The sequence below is a fragment of the Canis lupus genome, chromosome 6 (assembly GCF_003254725.2).
Source record: "Canis lupus dingo isolate Sandy chromosome 6, ASM325472v2, whole genome shotgun sequence".
NCBI lineage: Eukaryota > Metazoa > Chordata > Mammalia > Carnivora > Canidae > Canis > Canis lupus.
In genome coordinates this window covers 8,451,261-8,468,850 of record NC_064248.1, presented here as the reverse complement: position 1 = coordinate 8,468,850, position 17,590 = coordinate 8,451,261, and the positions used below count along the sequence as shown (strand labels likewise).

Here is a 17,590-nt window from a genome sequence, read left to right as displayed (position 1 = left end):
ACCTCCACCACCTCCAAGCTAGAAGTGGAATTTAGGCTTTCTTAACAGGTACAGGCCATACTCTGCTCTTAAATACGGTTGAAAGTGGTTCCACCACCCTCGCTTTTGAACAGAAGGAGTTGGTTGTTGTGGCTGGCGCTTCCCTCACCGCCCCTTGGGAAGGACCACGGAGGCCCAAGGGGACGGGTGAATAACGGAGAACAAAGTCCTAATAAAATAGTCACTTTTATTTCTTAGCAAAACTATTTCCTCCGTGAGGGGTATTTACAACAGAGAAGGGAAAGAATAGGTAAATTCACAGCGATCTGGAGAGGGCGGAGAGGCTCCTGGGAGGCCCAAAGGGCGGGAGACAAACACTTCTTCACACAATTAACTGGAACAGCTTTTTCCGGTTTTGGACGGGGACGTCCCTAGAGGGACTAGGTAGGGACAGAGGCCCGTAGGGGGGGAGGGAATTCGCTCAAACCACCCGCCCGTCTGGGGTGGCCCCGGGGGCCTCCTCGAGGGAGTTTGGGGAGTTCGGGCTTCGAATCCAGGAAGCGGTCTGACAGGTCCCAGAGCAGCCCGGGGGCGGGGCGACCCAAGGGCGGGGGCGGGGCCGGGAGGCGGCCGGGGGCGGGGCAGGGGGAAGCATGCAAACATCGAGAGGGGAGGGGTGTAACACGGAGGGGGGTGGCAGCTCGCGCTGCAGCGGCGCGCGGGGGCGGGACCCGGGCAGGTCACGGGCGCCGGAGCAGCACGTGCTCGATATAATTCTCCAGCTCCTCCTGCTCCTGCATCCGGCGCTCCTCCGCCTCCGCCTCCTCCTGCGCGCGCCGCGCCTGGGCCTCCCGGCCTGGATAGTGATGCGAAGGCGGCAGGGCGTGGTGGTAGTGGCGGCGGCGCGAGGTGGCGGGCGGCTGCAGTGTCCGCGGCCGGATGTAGTTGGGAAAAGGGTGGTAGGGCCCGGGGGGAAACAGCTCGTCCTCCTGGCGATCCCAGGGTGGGAGCACCTCGTTCCAGTCGGGCAGCTCCTCCCGGCCGGGGGCGGGGGCAGGGGGCGGGGGCTGCGGGGAACGGACGTGGGTGGGGGCGGGGGCGGCCCGGGGGTGCGGCACGGGCTCGGGAGGGGCGTTCTTCTTCCGCTTCCGCTTCTCCTCCACCTCCTCGATGATGCTGACCACGTCGTCTGCGGGCAGGTGGAGTTTGGTGGACAGCTCGATGAGGCTGTCGATGGTCTGAGGGTCCATCTCTTCGTCGTCGTCCTCCTCCTCCCCGCCCTCCTCTGCCCCCTCAGCCTCCTTACGACGGTGGCCGGGCATCTCTTCCTGGGAGCGCTTGTCCTCGGCTCCGGCTTCTCCGTCCTCCTCCTCTGCGAACAGCAGCGCGTTCTGCCGCGCCCTCTCCGCCTCCTCCGCCTCTGCCTCCGCCTCCGCCGCCTCCTCATCCTCTTCCCCCACCCTCTCCGCCCCGCCGCGTCGCTCCTGCTCCGCCTCCGCATCCTCCCTCACGCTCTCTCGCTCCTCCTCCTTCTCCTGCAGCCCCCGACCCCCAAGGCCGCGCTGCCGGGCCCCGCCCTGCAGCAAATACTGGAGCAGCAGGTCCGAGGCGAGGTCCGCCAGCCGCTCTTCCTGCGCCGCGGCCTGCCGTGTGGCCTCCGCCTGCCGCCGCCCGGCCTCTACCTGCGCCAGCCCTTGCTGTAGAAGGCGTTCCCCCGCTTCAGAGCCGCCCAGGAGTGAGCTCTCCGGACGGCGCGCCTTGGGGAAAGGGGCACCCAGGCTTTGGTACGCCTTGGAGAGGGGTGCCAATGCCTCACCTAGATGTGTTTTGGGGGAAGACACTCCTTCCCCGAACTGGTGGGCTTCAGGAAGGGGCCCACTCTCGGGCATACGCGCCTGGAACTGCGGGGGAGCTGGGGGTGGCAGGGGCGCGCGCTCCGGGACGCGCGCCTGGAACTCTCCCCAGGAAGCGCGCCACACACGCTCCGGCCCGGGGCTCTCCAGGTTGACTCGGGTCAGCGTGTGCGTGCGAGTTTCCGTCTCTGCTGCCGCTGTCTCTTGCTGGCGCTTGGCGCTGCTCGGACTGAAATCTCGCAGTTCCTGGAGCAGGGAAGCTAGCGCCTCGAGCTCCTCGGAAGGGTCGCCAGCCTCGGGACCATTCTCCTGAGTCTGAGGGCGAGGCGGGGCCACAGGTGCCTGGGTCTCTGGCGCCGGGAGGCTGTGGGTCTGGCTGCGCACCGTCTCAGTCAGCAGAGCTTCTGCTGCTTCTTCCTTTGGCCCCTGCTGGGAGCCACCGGGCGCCGGAGGCGAGGCGGGGCGGTCAAGTGCCTGCAGCAGCACCGCGGCCAGCGCCCGGGGATCCACGCCCTGGAAAAGCTCTCCCTCATCCTGAGGCTCAGAATTTCGAGCCGTTCGGACCTCTGGGGCGCTAACATCCTTCGGCCCGGGCACTGAGTCCCCAGCTACCGGCTCTTTATGTTCAGAGCTGAGGGGAGGTGGCTGCGCCTCAGGGTGCCCTGGGGGCGCTGCTCCCAACCCCTTGATCAGTAGAAGGAAGCAGAAGAGGGTGGAAGCCGGCAACCTGAGCGATTTCATGACCAAAGGACTGCCGGAGACTGAAAAATAGAAGGGACCAAAGAAAGAGAGGGTTTCTGTAAGAATTTTCCGCTCTCTGTATCTATACCCCCTTCCCCCACCTTTAATCAGGAAATCCAGGGCTTCCCTCATCCCCCTAACCTTACCCAGAAGAGGGACGTTTAGGAGCAAAGGAGGAAGATGTTGTGCCGATCTCTGGAGTCGTGTAAACGGGAAAACGTCCGCAACCCGCGCTCCCCCCCCAGTGCCTCCTCGCCCCCTTGCCTAAGCCATCTCACTGCCAGCGCCCACGTACTAAGCAGCTAAGATAAGGGGGGGAAATCTCTGCTCCCTCCCCACAGGACTCCCCGGATGGTGCGTGGGCGACTTCAGCAGCAAGAGAAAAGCGGCGACTCCCCCATTTACCAGGGACCCTTACCGGGGGCTCCCCGCTGTGTTTTTAACACCCCCATCCGGGAGGAGAGAGAACCCTCCCTCACGCCCACGGCTGCCGAGGGTTTGAGGGATGGACAGCGGAGTATTTACCAGCTGGTGTCACGAAGCGGGAGGTGGAGAAGAGGGTCGGGGCAGGGTGGGGACAGGGGAAGATCGGGACGCGTCCGCCTCGGCTCCGAGCAGTGGCTGGGATAGGAGCGACGGTCGAGTTCTGGCGTCCAGTGGGTTGGGCTCAGCTGGGTCCGCGCGGCTCTGGGCGACTCGCTCGCTCCGGCTTCAGCACGCTGGACAGCGCCCGCGCCGCTGCCGCCTTATAAAGGGGAGAGCGCAGGGTCACGTGGGCTTGCCCCGCCCCATTGACGTCAATGTTCATTCATGGGGAAGCGGGCGGGCGCCTCGAGGTGGGGGGCAGCCCGGTGATTGGAGAATGTGTTCCTCTCCCGGCCCGCGCCTGCGCGCCGGGAGCCTCGGCTGGAGGGGCGTGCGCTAGCCGAGCACCGGGGAAATGAATGAATGAATGAATGAATGAAATCGCTGAGGCGGGCGGGGCAGGGGGCTATGAATGAATGAAGGAGGGACGAGGAGAAACGGATGAATGAATGAATGGGAGAGTGAATGGAAGGGTGGATGCAGAGACGTTGCAAGGCGGGAGGGTGGGTTACAGAGCAACTTGCAGCTGCGGGAGCCCGCGTCGCTGAGCCGAATATGATGGGGGCACTCCCAGAGTCTGACTGGGCATCAGTAGGAGATCCATACTGGGGAGGGGGAGGATAAGGATTCCAAAGCCGAGGAAGGGGCTGGACTCCCCATTCCCCGACCGCACGCACGGTCCTGGGGAACACACCCAAGGACGGCGTGAACCCCAGAGAGGAGGGACTGATCTGCGCGCCTGCGGGCGCTGTTCGCGGACCTGCGGTGCGGGGTTCCGGCCCTGGGCCGGGGCAGATGGGTGAATCTTGCGGTTTTGGTAATCCCGTTGGAAAGGGTCCGAGTCGGAAGAAAGGGGAAAGGCTGAGGATGTGTATGCCTCTATGTCGTGTCTGTTCACAGTCGGTGCGTGTTTGGAGAAAAAGGTGTGTCTGTCCTTCTGTCCAGCTCACTGTAGCGTATGTTGGTGCCCCGGCTTGCTCCTTGTCAGCCCACCTCTCTGCACCTTCCTCCTGCTTCTTTCCCTCCCTCTGCTTCCCCCCAAAGGACGTTTGGAGGGCGAGAGCAGACCAGGTGGGGAGGGGGTTGCGCAGGTTGGGGGGGTGACTCAACTCCAGCTCTCTCCACTGCTTAAAGGGAAGGTTTGAACGCGTTGCGGAGGGGTGGGGGTGGGTGTGCAACGTCAGAGATAGCCCCTCTCTACCACCAGACCCCTTGTCCGTATCTCCTGCCAGAGGCGTTGGGGTTGGGGGCTTGGACAGCTGGGGGGGGGCGATGACGCACAGATTGCGCAAAGAGAATCCATCAGCGAGCCGGGTCCAGTGAAGGGAGACCAGCCCGTGGGCGGGGGTTGGGGGGAGGACGGAAATGGGGAGGGGGCAGGGGAGCAGCCACTGCAGGAATGAAGGGGAGGAGGGAGGCTGGAGGGGGCTGCGGTGCAGGCAGAGAGCTGTGCGGGGGCGTGGGCAGGGAAAGGGGGGAGTGACAATGACACATGCCAGACACACAAGAACTGCGGACACAGGGGTGCCTGTGGGCACACGCAGGGCACCCGCACCCTAAGATTCTGGAAACCGAGATAAGGGCTGTCTGTCAGGGGCGCAGGGACTCTTTCAGAGCCAGTCCTCAACCCCCTCCTCATCACTTCCTAGCACTGACCCTCCTTTGCTCTCTTTCTCTCTCTCTCTCTCTCTCTCTCTCTCTCTCTCACTGTCACACACACACACACACACACACACACACACACTCACTCACTCACTCACGTGCTTTCCCTCTATAGCCAGCAGTGGCTTCTCGGTTCCATCAGTGGCTCGACTTTCCCAGAAGAAAGCCCATCAGCTCTGCAGGGAAAGAGGTGGGGAGGAGTAGAGAGAGAGGAAAGAGAAGAGATGGGAACAGGAGAGGGAGGGAGGAAGGAAGAAATCTGGAACAGGTAGAAGGAACAGGCTAAAGGAGGAGGAAAAAAAAAAAAAAACACAGCACTGAGAACCAAGGTGACTGTGGAAATAGCAAAGAAAGCAGAGAGAGGAGGGGGCAGCCAACCCCAAGGCTGTGCCTCTCCTGCCACCTTCAACACACACACAACTATCTAGGACCACTCCTTAACCTGGGGGTTCTTCTTATTCCTCTTTCCCCCTCCTCTTCTTTTCCCCTTTATCTTTCCAGCCTGGTTACAGTGAGCAGTAGGATGGGGAGGGGGTCACGTTACCTTCCCGAGGAGGATGAATCAGAGAGATGGCTCAGACATCTGGAGGGGGGAAGGGAAGCCATACAAGAGAGAAGGAAGAGAGGAGGGAAAGAGCCAAGGGGGGCAGACTGAGAGGCTGATGAGGTTCACAACTAAGTGTGAGATGAAGGGAGACAGGCACCTAGAAAAACGGTTTGTGTTCCTGTAGGCTTTTGTACATGCACGAGCACCTATGTGTGTATGTACATATATATGCATGTGCGTGTGTGCACATGTGCAGAGTTCAATGAAACATATGGGGGGGAGAAAGGGAACAGGAAGACCAAGTGTGTATTTAATCAGATAGAGTGGATGGGCATGATAGTGTTCCACTTTAAATATGAAATATTCTCTTGCAATCTGTGTGGCCATGTTTTTGCCTATTTCCAGATATCTTTGTATGAGTGTCTGGGGTTTCCGGTACTTCTGAGTGTCTATATACCTGTGTGGTTGGTAGACTTTGAGTGCATCCAGTCTGGGGATCTGCTGATGTCTGAAAAGTGAGCCTGGCTTGATGTGTCAATAGTGTGTGTGTGTGGGGGGGGGGGGTTTGTACACACATGTGTCTTTGTGCATTTCTCTGGATCCTTCCATGCTTTTTGATTTCTGTTAGAAGTTATGTGCATGTCTCCATGTCTTTGATCTTGGCTGCCCCTCCCCCACATTCACTATCTCTAGATTGCTGTGCAGTAAAGCCACTCATCTGCAGCCCCCAAGTTCCAGTCCTTGCCCCCCTGTTTTCAGAGTGTTCCTCCTTCCATTCTTCCCGAACTCTTCACCCCTTGCTTCCTCCTCTCAGCCCAGAAGCTCAGGGGAGCTTCTCAGATGCTGACATCCCAAGAATCTCAGTCAGCATGGAGTGGGGGACAGGGGCACCAAGGTGGATCCCGAGGCACTCAGGGCAATAGGCTTGGTGATTCCACAATCTGGGTCATGTCCGCATGACTCTGAATCTCTGAGTCTGTTTCTGCCTCACTTTATCTCAGTTCCCTACCTGGGTCTGCTCATTCACACACACCCCACCTCCCAGAGATGTGCTGTGCCCTTCATACCCTGCTGCCTCTAGGGGTTTCTGGAACTGGGGACAGTTGCCTGAAATTGGTAGAGGAGGAAGATGGCAGGAAAGATAAAGAATGGAGAGCCAGAGCTGGAAAAGGCAATCCTGAGATGGAGACCTGGAGGGGATGCCTGATGTTTGCTCTGAGTTATTTGTATAAATCTTTCTCTCTGTCTTTGTTTCTGAATCTCTCATACTCTCCAAGAGGGCAGCAGGAAAAGATGGGGTCCAGTGGAGTAGTGATCCAAACTGAAGATTTGGAAAGCCAGGGGAGGGGGGAGAAAGAGCATTGTCTTTTCCCTGAGAAGCTTTGGAAGAGAAAAAGAGGGCAGGGACTTGGGGACCCCGCAGCTCACCGTCCCCCCATCTTTCCCTTCCCCCCACCGGTGACTCACCTCTGCAGCCTTTCATTGCGTCAGCCATTGGGGGACAGGCAGGGAGGGGGGCACTTTATGAGAGGGGCAGGGGTCTCCACTTTGACCTGAAAGAAGGTACTGATGGTCCCCCTGAAAATGGCCCAATTAAAAAGCATCATTGCCCTATCGCCTGCCCAGCCCAATTCAGTAGAGTGGGGAGGGGACTGAGGGGGGCTGGGGGCCACTGATGGGTCTGGGAATGATAAGTAATAATAAGAGGGCACTCACCCTGATTTTCAGTTCCGGGGTCCCATTCTCTCATGCCCCCACCCACTCCTGAGTGGGGGATGGGAGACCCAGCAAGCCGGGGGAGGGCAAAGCCGCAGAGATGAGTCACCAAGAGAATGAGAGAGAGAGAAAGAGACAGAGATGAGATGAGGGGAGACACAGAGATAGCTTCTGGAGAGATTGAGAAGGAAAACACACACGCCATGAAGGTGATAGCCACAAACTAACCAGAGAAAGCAAATTATGTACTTTCATAATCCTGAACCAGCCTCCTCCAGACCCACCTGTCACACACAAACATACTATTATTCAGAGTTACACTGATATTCTGAGACACACCCACTTACACAAACACAATATCACACCTAGCCTGGCAGTGTCATTCGGACACATGCTGAAGATGTGACCAGGGTAATGGAGATTTGCATTGAGAGCCCTCGTTCCTTTCACATGGGATGGTGGGAGGGGGTAAAAACCCTGAGGGAATGTGACTTCAAAAATCCAAGATGCGGTTTCAGGGACTCAAAGGCTACGCCTTGCACACACGACGATACACAGTTGTCCTACCTCCCCATCCACACATACAGAGTAACGTATCAAGCATCATCTTCATCAAAAAGCCCCTTGGAGTACCTGATTCTGGGGTACACCAGGCACGTTGTCCCGAATACATCCCACCCGGACACCCTGGGACTCGTACACACATGTACAGAAACGCAGACACACAAAGACGCCCATGGACACACTCACACGGACGGTAACCACCTTGCGCTGCCTCGCCTGCGTCCGTGCGTCCTGGCGCCCCCGCGTGTTACTTTTCGGAATCGCAGTCTCCGGCGCTCCGGAGCTTGGCTCCGGGGGCGGAGGGGGGGGGGGGGCGGTGCCCATGCTCCCTCCACCTCCTCCCCCTTCTGCGCGGTGCCCACCCAGGAATCCGGAAAGCGGGCGCGCTGGCTGAGAAAGCCCGAGAGTTGGGAGTTAGACGCCTGGATTGTGGGGCTGGGGGAGGCCGGTCCTGGATGCCAAGGGGAACTTGGGAGAGAAGCCCATAGAATTTGGGTAGCCCCAGACTCCCAGTTCCAGTGGAAAGCGAGACCCAGGCTTGTCAGGGCGCCGCGCAGCTGCCCGCCTCGCTTCTGAGCAACTGCTTCTTTCTGCCGCTTGGCTGGGGTGGGGGTGGGGGCACGCAGCGGCCAGCAGCCCTCTCCAGCTCCAGGAAGTCATTAGCCCCATTGCCACAGGGCTTAGAGATCCTCTCTAATACAGGCTGCTGGGGAAGGGGGGGAGGATAATGCGTCTCATCCCTCCCCCACTGAGAAGTGAAACAGACACAGAGGGTGGGCTAAGGGTCCGTTTTATTGCAATACAGCCTCGGTTGAAGTGACAGGGAGGGTGGCAGCATGGCCAGGCGCCGAAGGCAGCCAAGCAAGGCAGTGCAGCACAGCAGCAAAACCGGAACTGGGGGAAGTGATGAAGCAGCCGCGGGCCTCCTTGCCCACCTTCTTTCACCTCCAGATGCCCTGCTCTGCCCATGTCTTCAATTCCATCCCCAGCGCCCCCTGTGCTTGCTGTCAACAAATCCCTACCAATTGTGCATCACCCAACAAGAAGTCCAAGCACTCATGGTCACAGAGTGGGTGCCTGGGGCTTGGGACACCTGAATTCTAGTCCCTGCCAGGCTCCCAGCTACTTTGAATGACTTGGGAGTCACTTTGATCTTTGCGAGCCTCTGTGTCCTCCCTCGGTGGTAAATGTGAGGATCCAGTGTAGGAGACAGCGCTGTGCAATTGCAGCTGTTACTACTTGCATTCAAATAGAAAACTGCCAAAGTCCAAGAAGCATAAAGGAACCAGAGAAAGGGAGGCACGTCCAAAAATATCTGGAGGTGGGGGTTCCAGTGGCGCTAGAAGGCAGCCTGGTTAGAACCGGAAGACAGCCCCATACTGGGCTGTGGGACCTGCCCACCCCACACCAAACTCTCCAGCCCGACCCCCCTGGTCCATGGCCTGGTTCAGGCCACTGGTCGGGGGCATGGGAAGGGGGCTTTAAAATAGCAACAGGGAACAAAGTTGGAGGAAACCCGTCCGAGGGAGCAGGCTTGGAAAAATGCGTTAGGGGAAGGTCAACAGGACATTATAATTCTAGTTCATTTACAGGTGCTCTCTCTCCCTATTGCACACAGGGCGGATGATGAAGGGGTCATGGGGAAGAGGAATGGAGAAGCAGACAAATGGGCGGTGAGGAGCTAAGTGTCTGGGAGGTCCAGGGAGGAGGATAGGAGCACAGAAAGGAGGGAGAGGATGCAGAGGCACGGGAGTCTGAGAGGGAGGCAAGGAGCGGAATGCAGAGCAAGCTCTGAGAGCTTGAGAAGGGAGGGAGGAAGAAAAGTAATACGTGTTGGGCAGCTGGGTGTAGCACATCCCTCTGCCCCCTTTCGCCCCTGAAGGGGCAGAAGGGAGAAGTCAGGAAGGCAGAGTTCACTGTTAGGCGAGGGTGGACCGACCAGGAAAGGCTCATGAGCCTGGGAAGGAACCCATTCTTTGCCCGGTTAGGGGGGGAAAGGTGGACAATAGCAACGCAAGGGCCTCCCCCAAACACAGCGGTTCGGATCAAGGCGTGGGCAGAAACACAGACGCAGGGTTTGGACGCGCTGGAGTCCAGATGGCAGACAGAAAGGTAGAGTAAACGTTTAGGGAGGGCGCTCCTCCGGGTCAGGGTAGGCTTCAGAGCCAGCAGCCAGCGCCGGGTGGAGGGGGCGGAGCTTGCAAACGGTGGAGGGCAGGGCTTGCTGGAGATCAGTCCAAGAGGGCAGATCTAAAGTGCTTCTTCTCTCCCCTCGGATAGGAGCGGCCCTAGTTGTCGGCCTGCAGAAGTCAGCCAGCTGCGACCATAACTGGGGCACTAGGAAAACCTGGCACATGACGTTGAGGCCGGCGAGACGCGGGGCCTAGCGGTGCAGGTGTCAGAAAGCTGGCTCTGCACCTGCGCGCCATCGCTGCCAAAGGCGTCGATGTGGAGGTAGCGCCACGTGCCGTCATCGCCCTGAGGATGGAGAAGGGCCGCGTGCACAGCGTGAGCACTTGCGGGTATGCGCGGCTGTCCACGTGCCACTCCAGGCCCTCAGCCGCCAGCAGGCGCAGGTTGCTCGGCCAGTCCTGGGTGATAGCCCCGTCCGGAAGCACGTCGCGCTGCGGGAAAGGAAGGCGAGAGCAGGAGGTGTGCCACGTCGCCACCAGCCTCCAACATGGCCTCGGTGGGCAGCGTCGAGAAGGTGCCCGAGGCCCACACGTCACCAGCCGCACACCCAGCCCAGCCAGTGGGGTTGAGATCTAAGGATGTCCTGCGGGGGTCAAGGGTGAGCACGGGGTGGACAGCAGGAGGCCTGGAGAGCCCAGTGCCTCTTGGCATCTTCACTCCCACATTAACATCCACGGGATCTCGGTAGGGCCCCCTCAGGAGGACCGATAGTGCCAGGCCAGGTGGTATGGGGTATGTGAAAGCCTGTGCCCACCCTCACCCCACCACACCCCGAGGGTAGCATGGAGGAACCAGGTGCAAGGCCTCAGAATATGTACCTGTTCCCCAAGGAGGGATGGGGTCAGAGCCAGGGAGCCAGAGACGGGGGGTGAGGGGGTGGGGGGTGGGGGTGAGATGTGTGCTGGGTCTCCGAGGGGAGTGGAAGGGAAGGGAAGAGATTAGTCGGTAGGATAGGGGAGACGCAGAGGAAGGAAAAAGGCTCAGGTTAGGATCTTTGGGTCCCTGGGGGAAGGCAGGATCCATAGAGGGGAGGCAGGGTAACGGTCCAGCCATCTGGAGTAAGGACTGAGGGTTTGACACCTCGGAGTCTGGGAGCTTTTTGACACCCCCTGGACAGAAGGGCCTGGATAAGGACTGGGAGTGCGGGGGCAGGGCTCACGGGCGCCCCCACTCGGCAGAGCCAGCAGAGATAGCAAGCCGGCGACTGGGTGAGGAGGGGAGGACGCCTGGCTCTCTGAGCTCCCCAGTCCTTCTCACCTGTTTGGGGATAAGGCGGTATTTCTCCAGCTCCCGGGGGCCCAGCTGGTCATCCTGGATGAGCTGTGCCACCTCGACCCCCGGGTGCTGTGGCTGGACTAGCTGGGAGCAGAAGCGCTGCAGCAGCTGCGCCACGCCCTTGCCATCGCGATCTGCGGACCCTGGCGGTTAGGGGCCCTCCGCCCCTGCCAGGGCTCTCGGCTCACAGGGCTTTCCTCTTCCCCCACGTTGAGCGCTCCGTCGTCACCACCCCGGGCGCCAGGCCAGACCCGGGCCTGCCCAGGGAGATATCCTCAGCACTCACGTCTCGAATTCCAGAGCCGGCAGAAAGACCATTCGTCATCTCGAGATGATCGAGATGATCGGGTTCGCCTGGCACCCGGTCCCGGAGCATCGCCACGCCCCCTTTCCTTGGCTCCACCCCAGGAGCTTGCTACTAGTCCCTAGTCCCTGCTACTAGTCTCCTTAACTCCGTCTAGACCCTGTCACCTGCTCACCGTGTCCGGGTGTTCTCCATGCTCAGCCTACTCAGAGGTCCTGACCCCACTCTTGCTCTCACCTCCGGTCTACCTTCTCTTGACTGCTCTCTTCTTTTTGCGCTCCTGCCCCCAGAAACTCCTCAAAGGAATCCTCAAATACAGAAGCTCTCACCAGCCCCTCCCTCCGCTCCTCGTTGTTCCGTGTGTCCTCCATCCTACTCAGTTGCCCAGGCCCCTGGATCCGCACGCCGGACTCTGGTTCTAAAGTGGACTGGCTCCTCTTTAGAGCCCTCTAGATGAGGAGGGCCTCTTCTCCTTCCTAAGATCTATACTCAAACCCAAACGTGGTTCCCCCTCTTTTCCCCTGGGCCCTGCCGGTTCACCACTCCTCCGTTGTGTGTGGCCAGCACCATGCTGGGATTGGGATCCGGAGCCAGCTGTGGTAGCGACTGGGAAGGTAGTTGAGGCCACCGTAGATGTTCCCTGAGATGGCCAGCACCTCCTCAAACTTCTGTTCTGTTTCTACCATGAAGTCCAACGGCTCAGCCTTAGCCTCAGGCCATGATCTGGACCTGGGGTTGGCCCTCCAGGACTTGGCCTTGGCCTCAGACCCTGACTTAACCCCCAAGGTCTCAGTCTCAACCTCAATCCCAGATTCGGATCTGGACTTGGCGGGATGTCTGAGTGTGACTCCACATCTGGATCAGCCTCTTTCTGGCTTAGGGACCTCTGAGCTGGCTCTGCCATAACTGGTTTCCAGCTTCATTACTCTGCAGAAAAGAGACAACCCGGTATTGTGGTTAGAGTCCCTGTTTCCACATGTGGCCCCTAAACACTCAGTCCCCCACAGCCCTTTCCTACACAAATACTCCTTCTCTTCTGCTCTCCACAGGGACCCTGGGAATACAGGGCCTCCAGCTCTGATCAGCTCCCAGAGCTCCCAATCCTACCCTGCTCTACCCAGAATACTCCTCAACAGTCACAACTCATGAACCCCATGAGCTCCTCAGAGACTTGCCTGAGATCTTTACCTCCAGTTGCCCCCAGGGACTCAGACAAGGGGCAGAAGGCCCTTGGAAGAGTTAAAAATTGAAAGACATCCCTACAGGGGATGTCTTAGGTGTCACTTTTCTAAGACCTCTGCAGGAACATGAGAAACCATCATCTCCACTCTCCTACAAAAGAGTTCCCTGGGAAAAACGGAGGGTTCAGTCCTTCCCCTTCCTACCACTACCAGTCACAATCCCAGGGCAAAGGGAGGGGGAGTAGACTCCAGATTCCCCTCATTGCCCCCCCCAGTACCCTCTGACACATACATTCAAACATAAGCCAGAAGAGTAAACAGATGGACAGCTCCATTAGAAAATTTAAAGTCCTTCCTCCCAGGCTAATCAAACCTGCCTTTCTCTTACTCCTGCTGGATTTTGTTCCCTCCTTCTCCATAGGGAGACCCAGCTCCACCTGAGGGCTAGATGATCATTTGGGAAAGGTCTCTGTGGGAGCTCTTGCAAACAAAATGTCCACAAAGATCACCCATGCCCCTCTCTCCTATTTACCTTCCCTCCAGAGAGTCTCTCTGTTCTGTCTCTCCATCTATTCTTCTTTCTAATTTCTTCCTATAATTCTTGCCCTATCTTCTACTCAAGACTTTCTGTGTCCTTCCTATTCACATTTTTTGGGTCAACTCCTATGGATCTGGCACCCTTTGGCCTCCAGCCCTTCTGTTTTCCCTGCCAGAGGCAGGGTCAAGAGAAAACCCCCTCCTCATGTCCTAATGACTCCTCATTTCCAGACGTCTCTCCTCCAGACCAACCAAATCCACCAATTAAACCACTCTCTTCTTATTCAGCCAGTTATAATTTTCCCTTCACATAACCTACCTTAAGCCTCATTAACCAACATCCCAGGAAATAAATATACCAGCTACTATCTGGGGGATGATATTGGTTTGGTTGGATATTTGTTTTTGTTTTGTTAACAAGAACATCAGCTAGGTTTGGGAGAGGGGACGATCAATGACACCAATGAATTTAGGGATGGTTTTAGCTTCCATGCCACAAACACAGCCCACATAAACACGGTGTGCTTGCTATACAGACATGGCTTCAAAACAGAACTCCCATCTCCCTCTTTCTTTTCCACCTGATGCTGATGTCTAAGGCTCTCCCAGGTAATCCTTACCTGGACGAGGTAAGACAGCACCAGACCATCAGAGAGCAGGGAAGGACAGGCCCAGAGGATCTTAGAGATCACTAGAGACCATCAGATTCAAACCACTTCTTTCATGATGAGGAAACAGGCACCGAAGGAGGCTAAGATCTTGCCTAAGGTGACTCAGCTTGGACAGAGCCAGGCTAAAAGTTAAGTTATCCTGGCTCCAGATTCCTTGTGGCAGGGTCTGGGAATGATGGGTCTCAGAGATGAGCAAGTTGGCTTGTGGCTCCTATCTACATTTCTAGGCAATCTCACCAACTGATCACAGGACCCCCCAAAATACTAGCTGGTAGTTCTGTATAGACCCCAGCAATTCCCTGATGCCCCAAAAGGGGACAGAACATAAGCAACTTGTAGACAAGGACACATCCAACTAATTCAAGACGTTAGGCTTCAGTTACTGTCCTTTGCTTTCCAGATAGGGGAGACTGTTTCCAAAGGGTGTGTCTACATCTTAGATAAGATTGTAAGGGGGTCATAGGAAAGAAAGAAGAGCTTGCAAATTCATCTCTCCCATTTTCTTCCTGGGCACTCCTCCACACCTCTTCCATTTGTGGGTGGTTGGGGGGGGTGCAGCTAGACAAAAGTTCTAAGTTCCTCAAATCCTGGGGATGGTGGGTGCTGGGAACAAAGCAGACTAGGGGTTCCAGGCCAAGCCAAAGCTGCTGGCTGGCCCTACAACCCTGGCTCCTCACTCCAACCTCTTCCTAACCTTCAGAACAGGGTCCTCCAACCTGGCTCCTTGAACTATCATTCCCATAAGGTGTCTAGGCAGAGGCAGCCCTGTGCCTCCAGGGCACTGTGGGAGATGTAGTTCAGGCATCTCCTGGACCCAGCTCCAAGAAGAGGGGCAGCGTTTCCCTTACCCTCCACATTCTCGCATCCTTGGTTCCATTCTTTCAATCTTATAAATATGAATGACCACTCTTGGGAGGGGATGATTATTGTCCTCGCTGGGCATGCTGGGAGCCCCCCACTCCACCTCCACCGCACCCCACACACCTGAAATATTGATGCCCTTGAGGTCGACAGCTTCTCGGAGCTGGAAGAGGGAGGAGAGGGAGCAGAGGGAGCATTGAGCGGAGAGGCGGAGACAAAGAGACAGCAGCTACACAAAGCGCCCAAAGAAGAGAGCCGAAAAGACAGGAAGGAGACAAAGGCGGACAGGGTGATGCTGGGCAGGAGAGGATGGGAGAGGGGAGTGGGAGGAGGCACGGACAGAAACACAGACATGACACCTCGTGACTCAGGACACAGCGGATGCCAAAAAAAAGTCCTAGCGCTGCACCCCTTCCCCAGGGAGACCAGAAATAGAAAGCAGCGACACATCCCCTTCTCCCCCGGTGTGCGATGGGGGGAAGGGGTCAAGGGGAGGAGAGAGCCAGAAAAAGAGTCTGGAAGAGAACAGAGACCTTGGAAACAGAGACAGGGGAAACAAGATGAAATGGGGCAGAGCCAAGGGATGCGAAAGATAGACGAAGGAGAGGTGGGGGAGTGCCCCAGAGCCACAGCCATGGATTAGGGGGCTGCACTGGAGAGTCTTCCCTCTTCACCTTTCCAGGAGTGGGGAGTGGGGGCGGCAAGCGGGAGGGAGATTCTGAAGGAAGCTGTCTACTTGGCAGGGGCCCCCCTGGGCGCCAGGCTCTGGGGACAGGTGGGAGCTCAATGGCGACGGGGTGGGGGAAGGATGACGGACGGGAAAGTGCCTCCGAACATCTAGGCAAAGTCCCTGTCCCCGTTATCTAGGTCACCGGACCGGAGGGGTTGGGCTCTAGGGGGCGCAGCGGCTGTCTTCCCCTGGGGGGGCGGTGGCCTTCTGCTGCCCCCATTCCGCAGAGGAGGAGCACGCCAGCCCCCAGCCCCCAGGCCCGCGGCCCCCTACCTCGCCGGAGCCGGAGCCTGGGGCGGGCCACGCGGACAGCGAACTGGGCCCGGAGAGGGGTCACTTCGGAGCCCCGAGGGTCGAGTTCGGGTGACGCGCGGGGACCGGAGCAGCCCCGACTCGGAGTCCGAGTGCGGCTGTGGGGTCTGCCGCGGCTCAGTCCCGCAAGCGAGCGCCCGCGGGGAGCTTCGGGGTCCCGGCGCTGCGGGCGCCTCCCGCTGCGTTGCTCTGCAGGGCCGGGGCGGCGGCTCCGAGGGGCGGAGACCCCAGCGACGCGGGGGAAACCCGGCCCGGATCTGGAGTGGACTCGGGGCGGCCTGGGGGCGGGCGGGGAGAGCGGGGGGGGGGGGCATAGGGGCCCGGGGGCCTGCGCAGCTGAGTGGCCTCAAGTGGGGCCGACGAGACTCCGCCCCTTGTCCCGTCCGGGGAGCAGGACCGAGGGTGGGAGGTGCCTTGGGTTTTGGCGGAGGGGGTACTGCTGGCTAAGTTATCGCCCCCCGCCCCCCGCATCTCTAGCTCTGTCCCGGAACCTCCTCTCCTCCCCTTGCCGCACGGCTCCCCCTCCTCCAGAGGTCACCCTCTTGACCTAATCGCGTTCCCCCCGACCTCCCGCTGCTAGATAAATCCGAGCGACTGGAAAGGGCACGCAAAGCCCCAGGGACCTGGTCGGAGAAACTGATGAGGAAATTGGAAACCTTTGCAGAAGAGGGTGCGAGGAGACCCCGGGAGACAGAAGCAGAGAGGCTAAAGGGAGCAGAGCAAGGCCCAGACCGCTCAGAAGGGCCACCACTCCTCGGGGGCGCAGAGTAGCCTCTTTCCGCGGGTGCACGGGCCGGGGAGGTGGGGGGCTCAGCTCACACTCAGCCTCTGGCCGCCAGGCAACAAGGCACCCCGCAGGGCAGCACGCAGAAAGACTCCAGGTACACCCACGAACCCATCTCCCGCCCCCAGCGCACGAACACAGACCTCTGCACGCACTCACGTCCTGGGGATCTGCGCACACGGCTCAGCATCCAGTGTTACACCGGGTGGGTGGAGGAAGGGTGGGAGGAACAAGTGTGGACTCGGAGCACTACCCCCACCCCAATGAGCTGGTGGCCCAGGCTCTTAACTCCTGAGCACTAACAACCCCCACCCCCCACCCCAAGTGAGATAAAAACCACTTGCAGTTCTACCCTGTAAGGAACCAGGTTAGTGATGGATGTGAAAGTCCTATAGTAACCGTAAAGTGCTACAGGGAGTATTAAGGTCTGTTGGGGATGAGAGCCCATCCCCCTGCCCCTCCCTCCAGGGTCTGCCCGGCTCCCTTTCCCACCAAAGTTGATTTCCTACCTCTTATTCCACTTTTTTTTTTTTTTTTAAATCCTTTCCAAGGTGATAGCTCCATTACCTGGTAAACTGATCCAGCGGGCTGTGCTAATGTGATCAGGTGAAGGTTCATGTCAAGTTCCTGGGCTCCCACCCACACGGCCACACCAAGGGTGAACTGATGAGAGTCCTCCCTAGAATTCTAGGCCCAGGTAGACCAATAAGTAACTGACAAGTCACTTAACCTTCTCTTCCTCTTTCTATTTTTTTTTAAGTTTTTATTTATGTAATCTCCACACCCAACATGGGGCTTGAACTCAGGACCCCGAGATCAAAGCCCGCAAGGTGCCCCTCTTCCTTTTTTTTTTTTTTTTTTCTTAAAAGGACTTCCTCCCATTTCTGATTTTTTTTATTTTTTTTTATTTATTTATGATAGGCACACAGTGAGAGAGAGAGAGGCAGAGACACAGGCAGAGGGAGAAGCAGCCTCCACGCACCGGGAGCCCGATGTGGGATTCGATCCCGGGTCTCCAGGATCGCGCCCTGGGCCAAAGGCAGGCGCCAAACCGCTGCGCCACCCAGGGATCCCCTCATTTCTGATTTTTAAAAC

At 58.2% G+C, this 17,590-nt stretch overlaps 2 protein-coding genes across 3 annotated transcripts; both read right to left on the bottom strand.

Annotated features, from left to right (window-relative positions):
• Positions 1-206: 206 nt before the first annotated feature.
• VGF (VGF nerve growth factor inducible) lies at positions 207-3,313 on the bottom strand. 2 transcript variants are annotated; one of them, XM_025425949.3, is made up of 2 exons: positions 3,099-3,313; positions 207-2,593 (listed from the first exon to the last, which is right to left on the bottom strand). In XM_025425949.3, the coding sequence occupies exon 2, from the start codon at positions 2,571-2,573 to the stop codon at positions 720-722; it is 1,854 nt and encodes a 617-aa protein (XP_025281734.1). In that variant the 5' UTR covers positions 2,574-2,593; positions 3,099-3,313; the 3' UTR covers positions 207-719. The 2 variants fall into 2 exon arrangements, with proteins under 2 accessions (XP_025281734.1, XP_025281735.1); XM_025425950.3 differs by lacking the exon at positions 3,099-3,313 and adding an exon at positions 2,720-3,007.
• Positions 3,314-8,421: 5,108 nt separating this feature from the next.
• Positions 8,422-11,790, bottom strand: NAT16 (N-acetyltransferase 16 (putative)). Its single transcript, XM_049111032.1, is given in 6 exon segments — positions 8,422-10,047; positions 10,050-10,133; positions 10,136-10,271; positions 11,098-11,258; positions 11,402-11,469; positions 11,657-11,790. Coding segments are annotated over 6 exon segments (858 nt in total). The 3' UTR covers positions 8,422-9,772.
• Between the last annotated feature and the right edge of the window lie 5,800 nt (positions 11,791-17,590).

Bases quoted from the DNA above. Each gene is read 5' to 3' on its own strand.
- VGF (XM_025425949.3), bottom strand. From the start codon at position 2,573: ATGAAATCGCTCAGGTTGCCGGCTTCCACCCTCTTCTGCTTCCTTCTA.